The following is a 20,076-nucleotide window of genomic DNA, read 5'->3' on the forward strand; positions in this document are numbered from 1 at the left end:
GTTAATCCATTTGTTCAGACACGGTTCAGTGAGCTTAGTCACTGCCTCAACATATAACGCGTGTTAAGTATCTGGAGTGACACTAGACACGTGGAGGTCACACGACGTTTCTTCTTGGTTGCAGGGAATCGTACACCCCTGTTGCTCCTCTGTCAGTAATTGTCCATCAATTTTTAAGTTGTGATGAATATGCATTGTGAGAAATACTGTCTACTTAAGTATGGACTTAATCTGTAGGTTCACACTTGCTCATTAATATAGACACTTTTACTTGTATGCAGATATTTTCCCGTTTTTCTCTTTTATACATTGATTTTTTTTATGTGAATAATTACTTTGTCTTTTCCACAATAAAGTGAAAGTCTTTTTTCCTTTTGCACTTAAAAAAGATCTGAAAATAGATCTTATTCATAATGATATAATATATTATTATTATAACAAGTTGATCAAATTTCAATCCAAAGTTTTAAGAAATTACAAATAGCGTGCAAGTGTTTTTATCCCTTTCTTTCTGGAGACAGATTTGCTATTTGTCATGATTCTAACACTATGTATCTTATTAACAGTTTGAACAGACTTGCAGTGAAAACACATTTCCATCTGAATTCACAGACTCTCAGCCATAAACAGGATTGTCAGTTTCTATCAATCATAACTGTATCGTCCAAGTGGGCTTCACCATTAAGAATAAATCCATCATCCCCCATCATTAATCAAGATGTACTGCATTGTCTTATTATCACTGACCTTGTCATAACACTCGCCTTGCCTCATGGTGGAATCCGTATTTTTTTGTAAGGGGCAATGCAAACACTTGTCTTAAATCAATGATGCGTTCAGCGTTGGCCGCAGAATGGATGACCCTCGGCAAAGACTGACCGACAATGTATACAACTGGTCTCATTACAATACTGTTCTTGACAGATAAAAAAGACTTTTGGTGCTTTAAGGGCCTGTTGTTGTTAGCGCAGTGGACAAAGGGATTCTGGGAAATCTCATGGGAGAACAAGTCAGTGTCGCCCATTAGCGACTATCGTTAGTTGGATGCTCCGGCTAATTATTATAATGATAACATGATGCCTTGTATGTAAAGTGTGAGGTGGAGCTTTTGGGGTGGAATCATGGTCGCTGGGCCCTAAACAACTCAAGCAGAGAATTTCAACTCAGTATCACATTTTCGTTCTCACACTAACACCATATGTTTCTTACAAATTAGCAAGACTTTCTAAACATTTTTGTTGCCAGGTAAGTGGGTATGGACATAGCTTCCAAATAGAAATGACAAGTATTGTTCCCGCTAACAATGGCTGCTCAACTGTGGCGTACACTTGAGTGAAATCCTTTCTCATGTAGTACTAGTCCTGTGGCAAGCTAATTGAGTATTAATCTGGCGAACTCAAACGGTAATAGCTGGGACAACATCATCGTACCTGTCATTATTTCGTTTAAACACCTCACAAACTTAAGTCACTTAACTCTCTGTTTTGATTAATATCTTTCCCTTCCTAACCATATTGACAGCTCTGACCAACACTGGAACTCTTGGAGCTTGTGGATAGACATCTTCTCTTCCCCTTTAGTGGTACCTGTCACAGTTACACTGACTTCATCACATTTACTGGAATATGATTAACCTTCTCAAACCTAACATAATTAAATCAAAATATTTACTGGTTGTAAGTGGTTTCATTACATGTTATAACATAATGTCATTAATATTGATAACTTTCTGGCATTCAAAAAGGAAATGTAGAGTGAAACTTAGATGTTATTTTGTTTAGAAAGGATGCTTTACTTTCAAAAGTTTTTTGCAACAGTCTGAAAAATATTTAATGATCTTGTAATAAACAAATGATTTAACTAATTGTCTTACATTTAGTTCATGTTCATTAAGTATGTATTAAAGGCAAATTGTCAAATGGTAGGTATTTCCTTCAAGATGATTGATGACAAAGTAGACCCAACTTATAGAAAACAACTTTTATGGTAGCAGTGATGTCTCAGTATGGATCCTTATACTGTTGTCAAGCAAGCCGATAATGAACAGAATACAGAATGTATATGGTAGGTGGGAGATTAACAGTAACAATCAGCAAGCCTGAGAGAGACCAATGCAAAAATGAAAATCTAACAACAGAATTAGGGATGTCACGATGCATAAGTTTCTTGATTCGATATGTATCACGATACCCATGTCAAGATTCGATATGTATATGTACCTATTTTCGCAGCATTATTGAGTAAATTTAGTTACATTTTGAACATTAATATTTCATATTTTATAATTGTCCATGAAAAGATCAACATTTTTGATTCTCAGAGATTAAAAAGTTCTAATTTCCTATCTTTGTGCATGAAAAATAATCATTTATAACTCTCATAACATAAAAAAACATGATACAATTGCAAAATGTAAATGATACATAAACATATTAAACCGATACAGTTTTGAATGTATTGATAATTGTATCGTCTTAGAAAAAGTATCGATGCATCGATGTGTCGTGGAATCCCTAAACAGAATAGAGTAACACACTGATTGACAGAGAACACCCGATGAAGTAGTCAGCTAAACAGCTGGAAGTCTACATACATGGAGTCAGTGAACCACTTTTATAATGATCACACATTTCCTGAAAGGAGTCAAATAGTTTTTGTTAAATTTTGATGGTGCATAACAATTTGATATGGATTGAGAGCAGTAAGGTTACACAAAAATGATAAAATGAAAATGAGATTTTGAAAACAGTGCAACAATATGAAAATATAACCTGTGAGCTTTTCAGTTCATGCTGATTCATTGGAATCATGGAATTTATTGAATAGGGGGTTGATCCCCATACAGGTATAAAATGATTAGAAATTGAGAAAATAAGGATAAACTCAAATGATTAGCAGATACATGAGCCAAACAAGTTTGTTGAAATCATTTGATTTATTAACCCATTAATTCCATTAATATCAACCCAGTAGAATTAACCCTCTCAACCCGCAGATGACAAAGGGGTATAAAATTGATCGGATACAAAGATTATCATACGCCATTGTAATTAACTTTGTAATTATTTAGGGGTGTAATAAAATCTGGTAAAAGTACTAATAGTCACGACACATATTGTTTTCCCTTGGGGGACATGAAATTTTGTAAAAAACTTCAACAAGTCCATGATGTCGTTCAGAGAGACACCTGACCGCAGTTTGGCTCCACAGGGGGGTTTAAGCGTAACACATATCGTGGATCTAATCCCCCATACTCCCCAGGAACAATGGGGAGGACTTTATCTGCCCCAACCGGGTTGTATGAAGTTACCTAACATCATCTCTCCCCTTCCTAATTTCCATTTGATTGGCTTGTATCAAATTAAATTTGATACAGTGTAAATTTTTCTTGGTCTCTTAAAAAAGCTTGATTTAACACACATAGACCAGATGTTGCTACTGTCATAGGTGTCTGTTTTCTTTCTGAAAAATTGGAACATTTTTTTAAAAGGTTTTTATTATCAAATTCTTAGAAATAGATATATTTGTAAAAAAAGGATTTTGTGACTTGGTGTTTACATTTTTCACCATGATATTCATTTTTCATTGTTCAGTACTGAATTTAAGTGTAAGAGATTTCGTAAATGACATTTTTTTTATAGAAAAGAAACATTTGAAGATATAATACATGGTGTAATGTTTTTAAAGCTTAACATAGCTATGGGTTAATGTTTTGAAAAATTTCAATTTATATTGAGCATTCGATACTATAAGAGATTACTGGATCAAGTAGAAGGGGTGGGATTATGGAGGGTGCTGGAGTAAAGATCCTGGAGTATAAAGAAAAAGGTTTATAGAGAGTATTTGGTAATCAATGGAAAGTGCTAGATTATGGAGGTGGGAGTTAATAGAGAGTTTGGATTTTAGAGGAGGATTTATGAGGAGTGCTGGATTATAGAAAGTGTTGGATTATAGATAGTGTTGGATTATGGTGGCTTAATATCTTCTCCTTTCTCATGATCTCCTCGAATGCACAAAACGAATATGATTCCTTTGTCCGCTGAAGATGTGCTCTGTGAACTCAGTCATTGATATTATACCTAACACCTACATGCTGCTCCTTTCTTGCTGTTGGTTGTATGTGACCGCAAGTGACTTTATACCCAGGTGTCAAGTGTGCCGGTACAGTGTAAACAATATGACACTTTACTGCCTCCACAGCCATGTCATATATCACAATACAGCCAGTTGGACATCTTCTACGCACTTACATCACACATTAACGCCTTAACACCTTTCTTCATGGTTCACTGGACGTCTCTACATGCTCAAGGGGAAAAACTGTCACCAAGTACATGAAAATTTAATTCATTAGCTGACCTTATGCCATTTTGTGGGTAGGTTATCAGGATTGGTAAAACATTTCCGGCTGTTGTGTCAAGGAAATGGTAAACAGACATTCAGGACAGGTAATTTAAACAGTTCATACACCTGTAGTGACATCGGCTTTTGTTGCTCTTTGTTGTCCATGATGATCTTCATCCTAAAACACCAAGACCCATCTGTAACATGTTCTTCATCCCCACCAAAAAACATGGTCCAATTGTAACATGATCTTCAGCCCAAAACACCCAGACCCATCTTTAGCATGATCTTCTCCCCCCAAAAAACACAGTCTGTCTCTAACATGATCTTCACCCCTCCAATAAAACATGGTCCAATTGTAACGTGATCTATATCTCAAAACACTAAGACCCATCTTTAACATGATCTATATCTCAAAACACCAAGACCCATCTTTAACATGATCTATATCTCAAAACACCAAGACCCATCTTTAACATGATCTATATCTCAAAACACCAAGACCCATCTTTAACATGATCTATATCTCAAAACACCAAGACCCATCTTTAACATGATCTTCATCCAAACAAAAACTCTATCTGTAGAATAGTCTTCATCCTGATCTTCACCCCAAAACACCACTGACTGAGGACTCAGATTATGTTCATCAGTCCATGATTTAAAGTTTATCAGTCAACTAGCAATTACCCTCATTACACAAATCCATCTCCCAGTTTCTCCCATGGAACTAATTACAGTGTCAAAATCCAGCCTTCCTGACAGTTTGGCTCACACCCCTTTTAAGGACACCCCGCTCCCTGGGTGATCTACCACAGTAGCTGTGAGAGCACCTGTCACCTGTGACTATTTTTGTCTACCTGTGTTTGACTGACAGGGTCTCTTTGATGTCTTTCTATACAGGTAGATACAAACATGTCTCCCCATCACCATGCCAACAGGAACAGCTGAGGTTGATACTGATGACCTGTTGCTTCCTGTAAGTCATGGTTACAGCGTGCCGGAGACTGCATTTACTGCATACACATGATACCATACCTGAACTAGTAACAGCAGGTGAATACACTGCAAACACTGGCATTAATCAGGATCTTGGTAGACTTGAAAGATTGGTTAATTGTACTAAATTAGACTTAAATGTGGAGCTGCTGTGTTCTGCTGCTGCCATTATCACAAACCTGCCACATTAATTAGCATGTTTATGTTTAAATAATTACGTTTCACAGGCCACACTTTCATTGTTGTATAATTAAAGTAACTATTTTGGGGGTGTCTGAATTACCATCTAAGGAGGTATCTGTATGTTTCAGTAACTCAGACAACCCACCACTTTCTGTCCTCGAATTGTTTTTATTTATTTGATCCTTGTATCAATATTTCAAGGAGAATTTTTTTTGTTTCTAATGATTTGTATTTTTAAACCTGTTGATAAGATAACAACATAGCTGTCATAATGTCAGTGCTCTCTTTTGGAGAATGGTATCCTATTGTAAGAGAAGCTCTCTTTTGAGTAAATTGACTCTTTAGTGGCTCCAATGTCTTGAAAACTATTACCACAGTTTATATCCTAAGGGGCATTTATGGATAATTTTGAAACCTGTGATTTGATTGGTTGTAACTCTAGTGACATTTGCTTCAGGACAATGTGATTGGCTTCGTTTAGTGAGAATACATTGATAATGAGACATGTTTTAATGTGTGTTAAATATGGAAAATAATTGGTTATAGTTCTCTGGTTCAATTATCCATTGGAAATTAGCTTCATGAAATTAGGCTTTACTTAAGCTTTTGTCGTGACATCTTGTAAAACCCTCTCATGAATCTGTTTGTTCCTTTGATTATGTTGGTATTCATGCAGACTGTTTGAGATTTGATGCAGACCTGTTCAGTCCGGCAATAAGTTCTGTGAAGGTCATCATTTTGTAATATAAGGGTTTGGTCTGAAACTGTCTCTATAAAATCAGGGTCCCTCTTGGGCAGGGTGCCATAATTGACTGAGCAGAGTTGCATCGCCACGAGTACAATACATCAAGCCCATTTCTTGTATCCCCTGATTGGATATTGCTAGATTATTGCCAAACTAGCATAAAACCATATTCTCTCACTTACTTAGAAAAACCTGTTTGAAATTTGATAAATAACCTGAGTATATTTCCACTTAAGTTTGTTTAGAAAGATTAACTATGTTGGTTCTTTTCAAACAGCTTAGAATTTATAGATCTGAAAATTTGCAACCTGTGCATATTTCCAAGACATCATGTTTCTTGGCAGTGGTTTATATGAGGTTTACCACCAGGGCAGCCTCCAGCCTAGGAATCCAATCATTAATCGTTTTATCTTTGCATCAACTCAAATGTACTTTTGCATAGTCTTTTGGCTCAGATGTTTCAATGTGATGGTTTGGAAAATAGTTTAAGTGTAACTTACAAGCATCAACTGATGTTTTTCTAATTTCTTATCCAGCTTGGCAACAATGTGGATGTTTGGAGACCCAATATTTAATTTTCTAGTCCAAGCTCATCCCCAGAAATGTGGTGACGACGATGGTGGCGACTTGTGGGTGGCACAGTGATCGCAGACTGTGACATTCTCCACATTCCCACAATTCCGTGCAATGATAAAAAGCAGGAAGTAAGGCAAATGTGGTTTTCTCACTTGACAGGCCAGGGAGCAGCTTTAATGCCTGTAAAAATATCGGTGAACTTGTTGACAAAAACAGGTTGGGGGCAAGTTACATTGTTGGTGCGTGCACCTGAGGCATCAAAGAGGGTACCTGTGGTTGACCAAGGAATTCGGGAGTGTCTGCAGGCACAGGAGCAGCAGTTGTGTCCCATGGTGTGGCGGTGGCGAGGAGATTGCCATTGACTGATTGATATGATAGGCTTAAGGGACAAGGTGTGGTGTAGCTCTATTTGTGGTGTTGGGAGACGGCTCCAACAGAATCTTCATTGAAAGGAAGATTATTTTAATGGGTTTTTGATGCTTTGACTGTTTCACCTGTGATTTATCATGCTTGTCTGCACGGTTTGCTGATTGTTGATAACTGGGTAAATGGGTATGATGCACATAGTTGGGTGACCTTGGTGACCTTGGCGGTTTAAGTCCTAGTTTCTCACACCTTCTGTTGAACACTATCATCGTTCAGCTTTGTAGTTCACATTCATCAGATATGTTGAATGAAGTTTCTTTCCTTCACAACCAATCCCATATTTTTACTTCAGAATGAGATACCATTGAATCATGACATCAAATGACATAATAGTTGTAAGACCTTGACATGGTTGCAAGCTCAAAGGTTACTCCCACGTAGTTTAAACTACTATGGAATTTTCGATTCACTCAAGTTGTCTCCCTTACAATCAATAGTGCAGGTAAACAAAACCCTTGTCTGTGCATTGATGACTTGATACAGCTGGATCACTCCTTGTAAATGTTAGGTTTGGAATTTGTGTGGGAGAGAACCTTTCACTGATTTAGTCAGTATAATGTGTAGAGGAAGGGTGTCTGTTTTAAACTGCAGCATGGTATCTCAGTGAGCTAGCACTGTTAACCGTGAGTGCGGACTAGTGCAAGCAGCCACACACCCACACATGCATACTTGCCACTATGTTAGTGCAGTAATCATGAATGTGACATTAAACACCACCTCACCTCATGTGACTTTAGGATCTCATTTTACATGTTACTTTTGAACATAGACTGAAGGTCACCTGAAGACTAAATCTTGGAGTGAATATTAATATTCTTCAGGTGAAACCTTGACCCTGACTCTATATCTGACAAATTCAGCCTTCAGCAAGCCTACTATAAACTGTACGTGAGGTATCCCTAAAGGCCACGTTTTACTACAAACAAGGGGCATCCCTCAAGACCACCCTCGAACTATGTTCTGTCGACACCCCTCAAGCACACAAGCCCACCTTCAAACATATACGTGGGGGCACATCTCAAACCTACGTTCAGCCATATACAGGGGGTTGGGGGTGGGGCACAGTCATCTAAAGACTGCATGTCACTGTGCATAACTGCAACCCATAGTCACAGTACAATGACCATGGAGTTTCACCGTTGTCCTTTCCATGCTTCTTGGGTACAATGTGTGAAGCCCATTTCTGGTGTCCCCTGCCGTGATATTGCTGAAATATTGCTAAAAACGGCGTAAAACCATACTCACTCACTCACTCACTACTTGCTTCTCAGCACCATAACCATTGCCACTGGCTTCACAACAGTACTGAACCCTACATCACTTCACCTTTCCTCCCTGAAGATCTGGGTTACAACTGGTCTTCAGTAACCCATGTTTGTCGTAAGGATCGGGTTGTCAGGCTGGCTTACTTGGTTGACACATGTCATTGTATCCCAACTGCGTAGATCGATGCTCATGATGTTGATCACTTGATTGTCTGGTCCTGACTCGATTGTTTACAGACCGCTGCCATATAGTTGGAATATTGCTGAGTGCGGCGTTAAACAACAAACAAACCAAACTACCTTTCCTCCCACAGTAGTGCTGTAACTGAAATATTTTCACTCACTCACTCACTTATTTCCATGTTTGAAACAATGTGTTTTCAAATTGGATTCATGAATATAATGTATTTCTGTGCTTAAACATATTAAAAAGTCTGATTTTGTCGATTTTTAATAAAGTTTCTTCTTGTATTCCAGAGCCGACAGCAGGATCGAGGTTCCAATCCGAGCCCCTCAGAAACGAGCAGCAGTGATTGACGCTCAGCGATCGCCATGGAAACCAAGACTGTACATATTGTAACATAGACCTCCACAGGAGACTAATTTATTCTATTTTTAATGTCAATTTTTATGAAATTATTGACAAAAATAGAGAACTGATATAAATAGTCTGAAAGTATAGAATATTTTTTGAAAAATATTTGTTGTAAAAACTGTGGAACCAAAGGTTGTGTGCAGAAAAGGTCATGTGACCTGGACATGGCTGTAATTAACAAGCTGTTTAATTACCGGTGATTTAACAACCACAATGTGTGTGTACATGGAATTTCAGCAGAGCAGAAACTGCCGTCTACTTATTTGGTTAATGGCATGTTAAGGACCAGTTGCAAGAAATTCAACATGTAATGAATCTCATTTTTATGTGTGGTGGCCATACTTCCATCTCAGTTTCTGAGTCAATTTACGTAACAGGACATTCCATGGGTGAAAGTTGGTACTGAGTGTATTCAATGGTACTACTGTTACAGATGAGATAAATGTGCTACTAAAATCAGTCCAGGGCCACTCGATTCTTTCACATCACTAACATGAAGAATTGGGTTGTCCTTGACTTCTTTGAGTAATATCATATGACTTTCCACGAAAAAAAATATGACAATATGTTGTAATGATGTATGACATAATTAGATAATGTTGATATTTATTAAACTGTGTTATGTTTGGTCAGTAGGCTCTGCTGGATTTGAGGAAATAAGAATAGAAATGCATGTTATGAAATGATATTGTATGCTTGTTAAGAGGTGCATATTGTTATAAGTTATTTTCATAAAGGAATCTTGTTAAGAGGATCAAATGTTTTTTGCTCAATGAAGCCAATATCCAACCATTATCAGTATCATTTTTTCAGTTATGAGTTTTATTTGGAGAAAAAAAACTTGACTGTAAATGAGAGTGAGGCATATTACTAAGATATGAAATGACTCGGCTCATTCCATGGGCCCTACAGTTGTGTTTGCTTGAAAGGTAGTCTAGTTGCATAAAGTACAGTTGTCTGCCTGTCAAGCTAAAAGTCCTGGGTTTGGTTCCCACTTGGTTGCAATTTTAAAGCCCATTCACGGTGGCTCTCATACAACATAATCTAATTCAATCGCTTATCCATTGTATATTGTGCCCGTAGGATCATAGTCTCAAGGACAGCAGTATACCTACTTGCAACGATATGCAGCTCCCAAAAACCTCTGTTCTATTTAATTTTGATACAGTTGCAAATATGGCAGAAAATATGGTATCGTAGGTCTAATTACATGGATTTCAAAGCAATGGTTGGGTGTTAGAGTATCACATTACTGAAGTAGTATTCTGAGAAAAATTCATTGGGTTGTGTGAGTCATTCATTAGAATGTTCTGTAAGTTGTGTGGCAAATATCATCACAGCATTTATTTGTTTCACCTGGCTTAATGTCAAACATGACACATTATTTTTGTCAGGAAAAAGGGTAAATCAACTTGAATCCCAGTGCCTAGCAACTTTATTTTGGAGTGACACAGTGTGGAATTTTAATTTGTTTTTCTATAAATTTCGTTGTTATTTTAAAATGTTTAACTAAAGGAATAGGTCTGGTGTGAGTAATGGTATCATGTGTTGGAAGGATTTGGGTGTGAAAATAATTACTGTGTCATTTCAAAATAATGCTGATTCTTAAAATATGAATGATGTGATGTTGCGATCTTAAAAAGGGTGATGTTTTTCGTTTTGTCTCATCAACATATTGGGGACAGGGAGCCCAGTCTTTACAGGCATCGCGGTCCTCTGTGCAGAGTTGTGTCCCTTCACCATGCCAGCCATGTAACTGGGGGTTGGACTTTGGCAGTTTGTCACCACCAGTCCCATGCTTTCAGTTTCACTAAAGTGGTAAACATATGAGTTCTGCATCACTTGGGGCACACACGCAATGACGTAATTGGAATACTGTTTAAAGCAGCGTTCATACCAACTCGCTTACTCACCCTCATTTAATAGTCAGTTTGTGAATTCACTGTGTTATTTTCCTGAATCTCACTCAACACTAGAGGTTCTGGAACAGATTTTTTATATGATGTGTTTATGAAAACATTTTTTGAGTACCTACTACGATCATCTGATTCCACATTAATATGAAAGGAAATCATGAAAGGTTTTGCATTAAGTTGAATAACAGCTGATGTCTCTCCATGTACTGTTGTGTGATTGTCAACAGGCCAGACAAATTTAATAACTTCTACATACTTTTATCCTTTACATACATAAAGGCAGGAGCAAACAAATACATGAAATCTTCTAAAACTCTAGATAATGACAATATTTACTGCTGCTTTTTGTGCCTTACATGCAATTGTTTTAATTTCATATTTTGGGGATGAAAGCAAATTTTTCTGGGTTATATAGTCACAATGTCAATGTTTCTATCGATTTTGAGATACAGGATACATAAACAGACATTATTCCATGAAGAGATAGGTCTGCCAGGTAGCACAAGTAATTAAGTTGGTCTGACCTAAACAGGTTGTTTGTTTATGGAGCTTACTGAGGCTCACTTTAGTTGATGTACCGGTAGTTTTGATGAATATCAAAACAAACTATTCCAAGGAATATTGGTTGATAATCAACTGAGGAGATATGTGAAACTTTACATGTAGACAGACATTCACAGATTGTGTTAGAAGTGATTTTAGGGTGTAATATTGATTGTATTCCCCACTTAAACAATGTGCAACATTGTTGTTAAATGACAATAAGATAGCACCTTTCATGTTGGATAGTTTGTAGTAAAGCACATGGACTTGAGCATGATTCCAATGCTTGTGAATGTAGTTACACCTGGTGCAACCTGGTTTAGAGTTGCACACCTCCAGCAAGTTAACATGCACTTGTGCAACCTGTAAAGAATGAAATTTAAACTAGGTAGCAAACACAACCCCCATGGCTCACTTATTTCTGGTCTCTCTGATAAGCATTATCAGTAAAGCATTGTATGGAATAATTCATTATTCACTATAAGCATTATCAGTAAAGCATTGCATGGAATAATTCATTATTCACTATAAGCAAGCAATGTCACATAGTTTTGCATTTCTTAGCTTTTGATAGCTTGAGCTATATTTCTATAGTTTTCAGTTTTACAGAAATATATTTTTATTGAAATATTACTTTTATATTTTTTCATTATCCTTTTGGACAAGTTTATGCTTTTTATGCTTAAGGTCAGGGTGACAGATAAGGTCGGATTATATCTTTAGATAGGATAAGTTTCATTGTGGTTGGAAAAGGACACAAGTGTTTGTTTAAATGAACTTAATTTAACTATTTATGTTATTCTTTTAGTTCTCCTGTCTTATGTCCTAGTTATTATCATCATTGGCTTAGAATGTGTTAAACAAGCTGTTATGGTAAAACAAGATCCCTTGTGATGTCACAGTGTGTCCAGTGTGGCGTTCTGTGATGTGTGATGTGACACACGTGTAGTCAGTTGTGTCACACCTTTTAGTCTATCAACTGCATAACATTTTATGATACGGACATGTGCAATCAGTGGATCTTGTGGCGCTGCCGCTTTTGTTGTCAGCTAGATTGTCTGCTGATGCTAGTGAACTGGTATGTTGTTGTTTATCTGATATTGGGAAGCAATGATTTTAATGTCATTTTGATACTGATTCCTGTCCCATTCAACAAATCAGTTTGGGGGCTGTTGGGTTCTTGTATGCCCTTAACATATTGGAGCTGAGTCTAAATTGTAAGGCATTAAACATGGAATATAGTTACAAACATTCTTAATCTGTTGTACATCTGTTACAGCAATGGTTGTAGCAGCGTTCAGCTATCTAAATGCAGTTATGAACTTTGTCATACAGGACCCTGGTAGACCAAAATGTAAAAATGTCAACATAATATAATAGACATAATTTCAATTAAAGTTAAGTTGTCAGTGGATATAAAGCAGTGATTAGATTACCATTACAGAGCCATGTCACTATGGGTCACGTGATTCCTATCTCATTTCCCCTTCTTTCTGTGTATCCATGATCTCTGTACTTATCAGTGCCTTATTGTTCTCCTCGTTCCTGTTGATGTTATTGTTATGCTTTGTTCTCTTGTTCTTGGCTTGGAACAGATATCAGTGAATCGAGACACTTGCAATCGTTCACACATTCATTGGCTGATGTGGCTTGGAACAGATATCAGTGAATCGAGACACTTGCAATCATTCACACATTCATTGGCTGATGTGGCTTGGAACAGATATCAGTGAATCGAGACACTTGCAATCGTTCACACATTCATTGGCTGATGTGGCTTGGAACAGATATCAAAGAATCAAGACACTTGCAATCGTTCACACATTCATTGGCTGATGTGGCTTGGAACAGATATCAGTGAATCGAGACACTTGCAATCGCTTCACACATTCATTGGCTGATGTGGCTTGGAACAGATATCAGTGAATCGAGACACTTGCAATCGCTCACACATTCATTGGCTGATGTGGCTTGGAACAGATATCAAAGAATCGAGACACTTGCAATCGCTCACACATTCATTGGCTGATGTGGCTTGGAACAGATATCAAAGAATCGAGACACTTGCAATCGTTCACACATTCATTGGCTGATGTGGCTTGGAACAGATATCAAAGAATCAAGACACTTGCAATCGTTCACACATTCATTGGCTGATGTGGCTTGGAACAGATATCAGTGAATCGAGACACTTGCAATCGTTCACACATTCATTGGCTGATGTGGCTTGGAACAGATATCAAAGAATCGAGACACTTGCAATCGTTCACACATTCATTGGCTGATGTGGCTTGGAACAGATATCAAAGAATCGAGACACTTGCAATCGTTCACACATTCATTGGCTGATGTGGCTTGGAACAGATATCAAAGAATCGAGACACTTGCAATCGTTCACACATTCATTGGCTGATGTGGCTTGGAACAGATATCAGTGAATCGAGACACTTGCAATCGTTCACACATTCATTGGCTGATGTGGCTTGGAACAGATATCAGTGAATCGAGACACTTGCAATCGTTCACACATTCATTGGCTGATGTGGCTTGGAACAGATATCAGTGAATCGAGACACTTGCAATCGTTCACACATTCATTGGCTGATGTGGCTTGGAACAGATATCAGTGAATCGAGACACTTGCAATCGTTCACACATTCATTGGCTGATGTGGCTTGGAACAGATATCAGTGAATCGAGACACTTGCAATCGTTCACACATTCATTGGCTGATGTGGCTTGGAACAGATATCAGTGAATCGAGACACTTGCAATCGTTCACACATTCATTGGCTGATGTGGCTTGGAACAGATATCAGTAAATCGAGACACTTGCAATCGTTCACACACATTCATTGGCTGATGTGGCTTGGAACAGATATCAGTAAATCGAGACACTTGCAATCGTTCACACATTCATTGGCTGATGTGGCTTGGAACAGATATCAGTAAATCGAGACACTTGCAATCGTTCACACATTCATTGGCTGATGTGGCTTGGAACAGATATCAGTAAATCGAGACACTTGCAGTCATTCACACTTTCATTGGCTGATGTGGCTTGGAACAGATATCAATGAATCGGGATACTTGCTTTCGTTCACACATTCATTCCCTGATGTGACTTTGAACAGATATCAATGAATCGGGATACCTGCTGTCGTTTACACATTCATTCCCTGATGTGACTTTGAACAGATATCAATGAATCGTGATACTTGCTTTCGTTCACACAGTCATTGGCTGATGTGGTTTGGAACAGTAAGCAGTGAATTGCGACACTTGCTCTTGTTCACACAATTATTGGCTACTATGTTTTGAAACAGTTATCAATTCTGAGAGTGAATTGAGGTACTTCCATACACAGTCATTAACTGACATGACTTGGAACATTTTGTGATGTTTCGAGATTCTCATGCACACATTGTCCAACATGACTTGGACCAGTTAGCAATTCTGGAGTCGATTCAAGATACCAACTCTTGCTGATACTCCATCTTTCATGATTCACTAAATTGTGAAACAGCACAATATTATCCAATTTTATTTCATCATCTGTATTTTTATTCTTTCCTACATTAATACTTTTTCATAGATTCATCAACCCTTTGTCAAACCAGCAGTTTTATGGTTACAAAGTTCTACAGCGCACTACATCAATCAGCAGGTCCGTGATGCTCATCTGAAGTCAGTCTTGTCATGCTACTCTACTGATCTAATCGTGTATTATATCCCACGAACAGTTTCAGTGTAATAGCTGATATCACCTTCTCCGTTGTGATTTGTATCTCCCACAGATTTGATCACTATGTGCATCAAGTTCTGTATCCACAGCGCCTCAAGCTTCATGTACCATAGCCAGTATCACCTTGACACATGTGTGCTTGGTTGTGTTAGCAAGGAGGTTCCTCATCAGCATTATATTTTTGTGTGTCAAGGAACGACCTCAAGAGCTTACATTCATGAAACTAATGCATATCATATCCCAATAAGTATCATTGCTAGTGTGTTAAAAACGATCATACTGGAAAAGTCAGCTTGTCCCAAATTCAGTTACCCCTACAAAAAGTATTGAAAAGTATTAAAGGAACGCACAAAGTATATGATGCAGTAATAAATACTAAGGATTAAATGTAGAGCTGGAAACGGAACGCAGAGATCTCTGACATGCTGATTGTATACCACTTGCAGATTTGAGGGGGTGGATGACAGTCATTAAGAATATGAGTTCTAATATATTTTCATACCTTCAGATTATGTTGATATTTTCTATATTTTTCATTGCAATCATTATATTCCTTCCTCAGTCATTTCATGAGATTTTTGTGTATGTGTATTAGATTGTTTATGAAGAACTACTTAACTCTATCAGCTGTTAAAACCATGTCTCCTACATATGGTTGGTGAATCATTGGACAGAGAGTGGGCATAGCTTTAATGGTTTTTGTGATTTATGCATGTAATTGCTTCAAATTTTGATTTCAAGAAAAAGAATCGATGATGAAAGAGTATTGAATAGCTATATTTATGTACTTCCTTTAAATGATGATTTAGTGAGATGTGAAGTATTGCAATATCATTGATAACTGTTCTAACAGAAATAATGTAGTCAGTTTAAAAAGTAGAACAGACAAAAGGTGTCTTTTGGGGTGAATATTGAATTGGATCAGGTTAGTATATTTGTGTACATTGTAATTACACATTATTGAATATGTAAAGGGCCACTATGGAGAGGCATAGTTTTAGCAGCTGTATGACCTGTGCAATATTTTGTGTGCTGATAGTCAGTGGACACTGCAATGTCAAACAATGCAAGCATTGTTGCAGAACTACAAAGTATTATTGCTTATGTTGGTTTGAGTTGCCTCCCTTGAGGTTTGAGTTGCCTCCCTTGAAAAGCCTAGAAATGTCTTTCGCTAACTTTGTAGTGATAGCTTGTGTCAGAACACACTGACAATATAGAAAGTGAATGAATCATGTTTTTAAATCATTTCAAATCTAACATTCCATGTGTTGTAAAAAGATTTTGTCTGACTTTGAATTTGCTTTTGCTGTCAACATGAGATTTGTCATCATTACCTTGTCTTAGAAAAATCAATTGCTTTTACATGAATATGGTTCAGGAGCTTCAAATGAGCATGTGATGTTTTTGTCAGTATTTTAAGAACTACTTTAATTTTCATGTGGCATTGATCCCACTTAAACACTATCATTTTTCACGCAGTTTCAATCTTTGTTACATATATGTGTGACGAATTCACAAATCCAGCATAAAGTCGTCGACTCAGCACATTATTCACTCAGTGTATATTTTTATTAAATTTTTACTTCATCGTAATGCTGTTAGTCACTGACTGATAAGTATCCTTCAAATTGAAATCCTCTTCATTATCCTGACAGAGGCAGGGGGCCATCATTCTCTGCCAGGGTTCAAAGGTTACCAGACAATAATAAGGAGGAAGGTGCCACACCCTCCTGGCAGATATGGTCTCCCTGACTCGACACAGTATTTGGGGTGCCATAGTCGCTTGGGTGGTCAGTTCATCCTGAAATAGTTGAGGGATGGTTCTCCTGGCAACAAGGGGTGGCCTTTTCCCCCCGACCTTGCGCACCCATGGCACCCTGTCTTGTACTGTGACAAGACTAGTCTGAAAACAGCTATAGCAAATGGGCTCTGTATGCAGGTATATTTATCATGGAATATAGATTAAAAATAAATATGAAAGAAAAAAGATTTATTTGTTTGTCATACTTATGCTTCTTATTGAGAAGTATAACCCCGGTATCAACAACACTGGGATTTGAGTGAGTGAGTGAGTGTGAATAAATATTACTTTATTTTAGCTGCTGTATCAAACTGTATCTTTGTCCTGCTCCCTATAAACGATTCAACTGTTGACTTGCTGCTACACAGAGCTAAGGGTGTTTTCCCAGTAGATCCCTGATCCAAATCTGCCAGACATTTTATGTTGTTCAGCAAACTGCATGAAGCATGATCTAACGACAACATGGTTTCCAAGACTTTCCAAGACACTTGTCTTCAAGTATGAGTACATATATTTCAGATTGTGCAACGATTTGTTTACTTATTGAGTGGGAAAACATTCAGGTAAGGATTTTTTATCTGTCATCCTCAGCAATGGTGGCTAAAAGTGCATACCCTCTCCCTGGTTCCAATAAGTACACATGAAGAAAGTGGCAGGATTGTAAATATGTGTACATGTTTTAAGGCAAATGTTTCAGAAGGCAAATCATGTTGCGTTTTTCACTGGATTATGATAGAAGTACATTATGGTAGTGCTGTTGGGCTGAATTTGGGAACAGCCTGTAGATCTGTGCAGCAACAAGTTCATCTGAAATGGATTAATGGCAGCATGATGGACTGACTGACTGACTGAGTTTGGTTTTACGCCACTTTAGCAATATTCCAGCAATATCACGGCAGAGGACACCAGAAATGGGCTTCACACATTGTGCCCATGTGGGGATTCGAACCCGGGTCTTCGGCGTGGCGAGCCAACGCTTTAACCGCTAGGCTACCCCACCGACCAGCAGCATGATAGAGATACAGTTACCACAGCAAACTGAGCGAATGGGACTTTGCTGTACTGTCACAGCTTTGCCATTGCAACGATCTGTCTGGTCCAGATAATGTAGTGGTTGATATTAAGACAAACAAATGATCCACATCAACATTAAGATCACCCATCTCTACCTCAGCTTGTGAAGGTCCAGGTAAGAATATTGATCTTCAGTAACCGATGCTGGTCGTAAGAGGCGACTAACGGGATCGGGTGGTCAGGCTCGCTGACTTGGTTCCCAGTTACGCAGATCGATGCTCATGTTGTTGATCAGTGGATTGTCTTGTCCAGATTTGATTATTGACAGACCGCCACCATATAGCTGGAATATTGCTGAGTGCGGAGTAAAACTCAACTCACTCACTCGCTGAACCCATGATACTCGTATGACTAATAAGAAAGCTGTGGTACTTTGTGGATGACAACTTCTTTATTATAATATGATGAGTAGTTTCAGTATAGATTCTTATAAGAGATCCTGCTTGACAACAGTATAACAAGTTGCATCATAATATAATATACAAGTTGTCATTGATAATGTATCGCACCTTTCTTATTATCTTCAACTTCTAAAGTTCCAATCAAACAGACCATATATAACTGTAGAGTCAATCAAGTCCAGCTCTGTCCACTTAGCCACACATGCACCATGGATGATGAGAAAAAAATGGAAGTTTTACAGCATCATCTTCAGGTTTATGTATCACCTGTACATTGGATACTACTGGTTGTTGCCGGTGTAACAGGCCAGAGTATACCCCTGTCCCAGACTATTCCCGGGGTTAAACTGGGCTAGCCCAGACTATACCCCAGGTATAATCTGGGCTAGCCTAGTTTATACCCCGGGGTATATTCTGAACTAGGCTATAGAATACCCCCCTAGCCCAGATTATACCCCTACAGAAAACAAGTGATTAAGGATACTACTATAATTTTATTGTACTTCTCACACAATTAAACATGTGTTGGAACTGGTCTCACATGTTGGTTAGAAACAAATTCAGACTGTTGGAGGTTTCAACTGATGTTTCTGGACTGGGAACAATTGTCATGCTGTGCTGTAAACAGTCCATGAATCTCACAAGGAGACAAGCATAGTCTACTGGTAGACCAATTCTGTACACGAATCCCATGATCTGGGGTGAGGTGAAATTGGGTTTAACGTTGTGCTTGAGAATATATCGCTCATATGACGACGTGCATGCGTGTGTATGTGTATGTGCGGCTGCTTGTACTAGCTCAGACTTAAGCTGGTTTTATAGTGCTAGCTCACTTAGATACCATGCCTTAGTGACTGACTGACTGACTGAGTTTAGTTTTACGCCGCTTTTAGCAATATTCCAGCAATATCACGGCAGGGGATACCAGAAATAGGCTTCACACATTTTGCCCATGTGGAGAATCAACCCGGTCTCTTTGGCGAACAATGGACATGCTTAACGCTTTAACCACTAGGCTACCCCACCGCCCCATGCCTTAGTGAAGCATGAATACCCCACTCAGTTATACTGACTCAGAGCCGACCAGTCCTTGTTGTACCCATTAATGCCGAGCGCCAGGCAGGGACCAACAAGTACCATATTTTAACGTCTTTTGGTATGACGCGGCTGGGGATCGAACCCGCGACCTTCCGCTCTCCGGGTGGACGCTCTAACCACTACACCACGGAGGCGGTCCCCATGATCTGACAAGCATGGTGTACTGTAGATCAATTCTGTTGAGGAATCCCATGAGGAGACAAGCATGGTGTACTGTAGACCAATTCTGTCCACGAATCCAATGATCTGACAAGCATGGTGTACTGTAGACCAATTCTGTCCACCAATCCCTTGAGGAGACAGGCATGGTGTACTGTAGACCAATTCTGTACACGAATCCCATGATCTGACAAGCATGGTGTAGT

General features: G+C 38.4%; 1 protein-coding gene across 2 annotated transcripts in view; it reads left to right on the forward strand.

Moving 5' to 3' along the window:
* LOC124267943 (core-binding factor subunit beta-like) overlaps positions 1-13,376 on the forward strand; it is a 51,442-nt gene extending 38,066 nt beyond the window's left edge. Inside the window, exon 7 of one of the 2 annotated variants that reach the window (XM_046702937.1) lies at positions 9,016-13,376. In XM_046702937.1, coding sequence (XP_046558893.1) covers positions 9,016-9,118 — 103 coding nt within the window. In that variant the 3' untranslated portion in view covers positions 9,119-13,376. The remainder of the gene's footprint in view (positions 1-9,015) is intronic. The other variant, XM_046702938.1, reaches the window with a different exon arrangement.
* Positions 13,377-20,076: the final 6,700 nt, after the last annotated feature.

The sequence above is a fragment of the Haliotis rubra genome, unplaced genomic scaffold (assembly GCF_003918875.1).
Source record: "Haliotis rubra isolate DU_JTF1 unplaced genomic scaffold, ASM391887v1 Scf135, whole genome shotgun sequence".
In the NCBI taxonomy this organism is placed as follows: Eukaryota; Metazoa; Mollusca; class Gastropoda; order Lepetellida; family Haliotidae; genus Haliotis; species Haliotis rubra.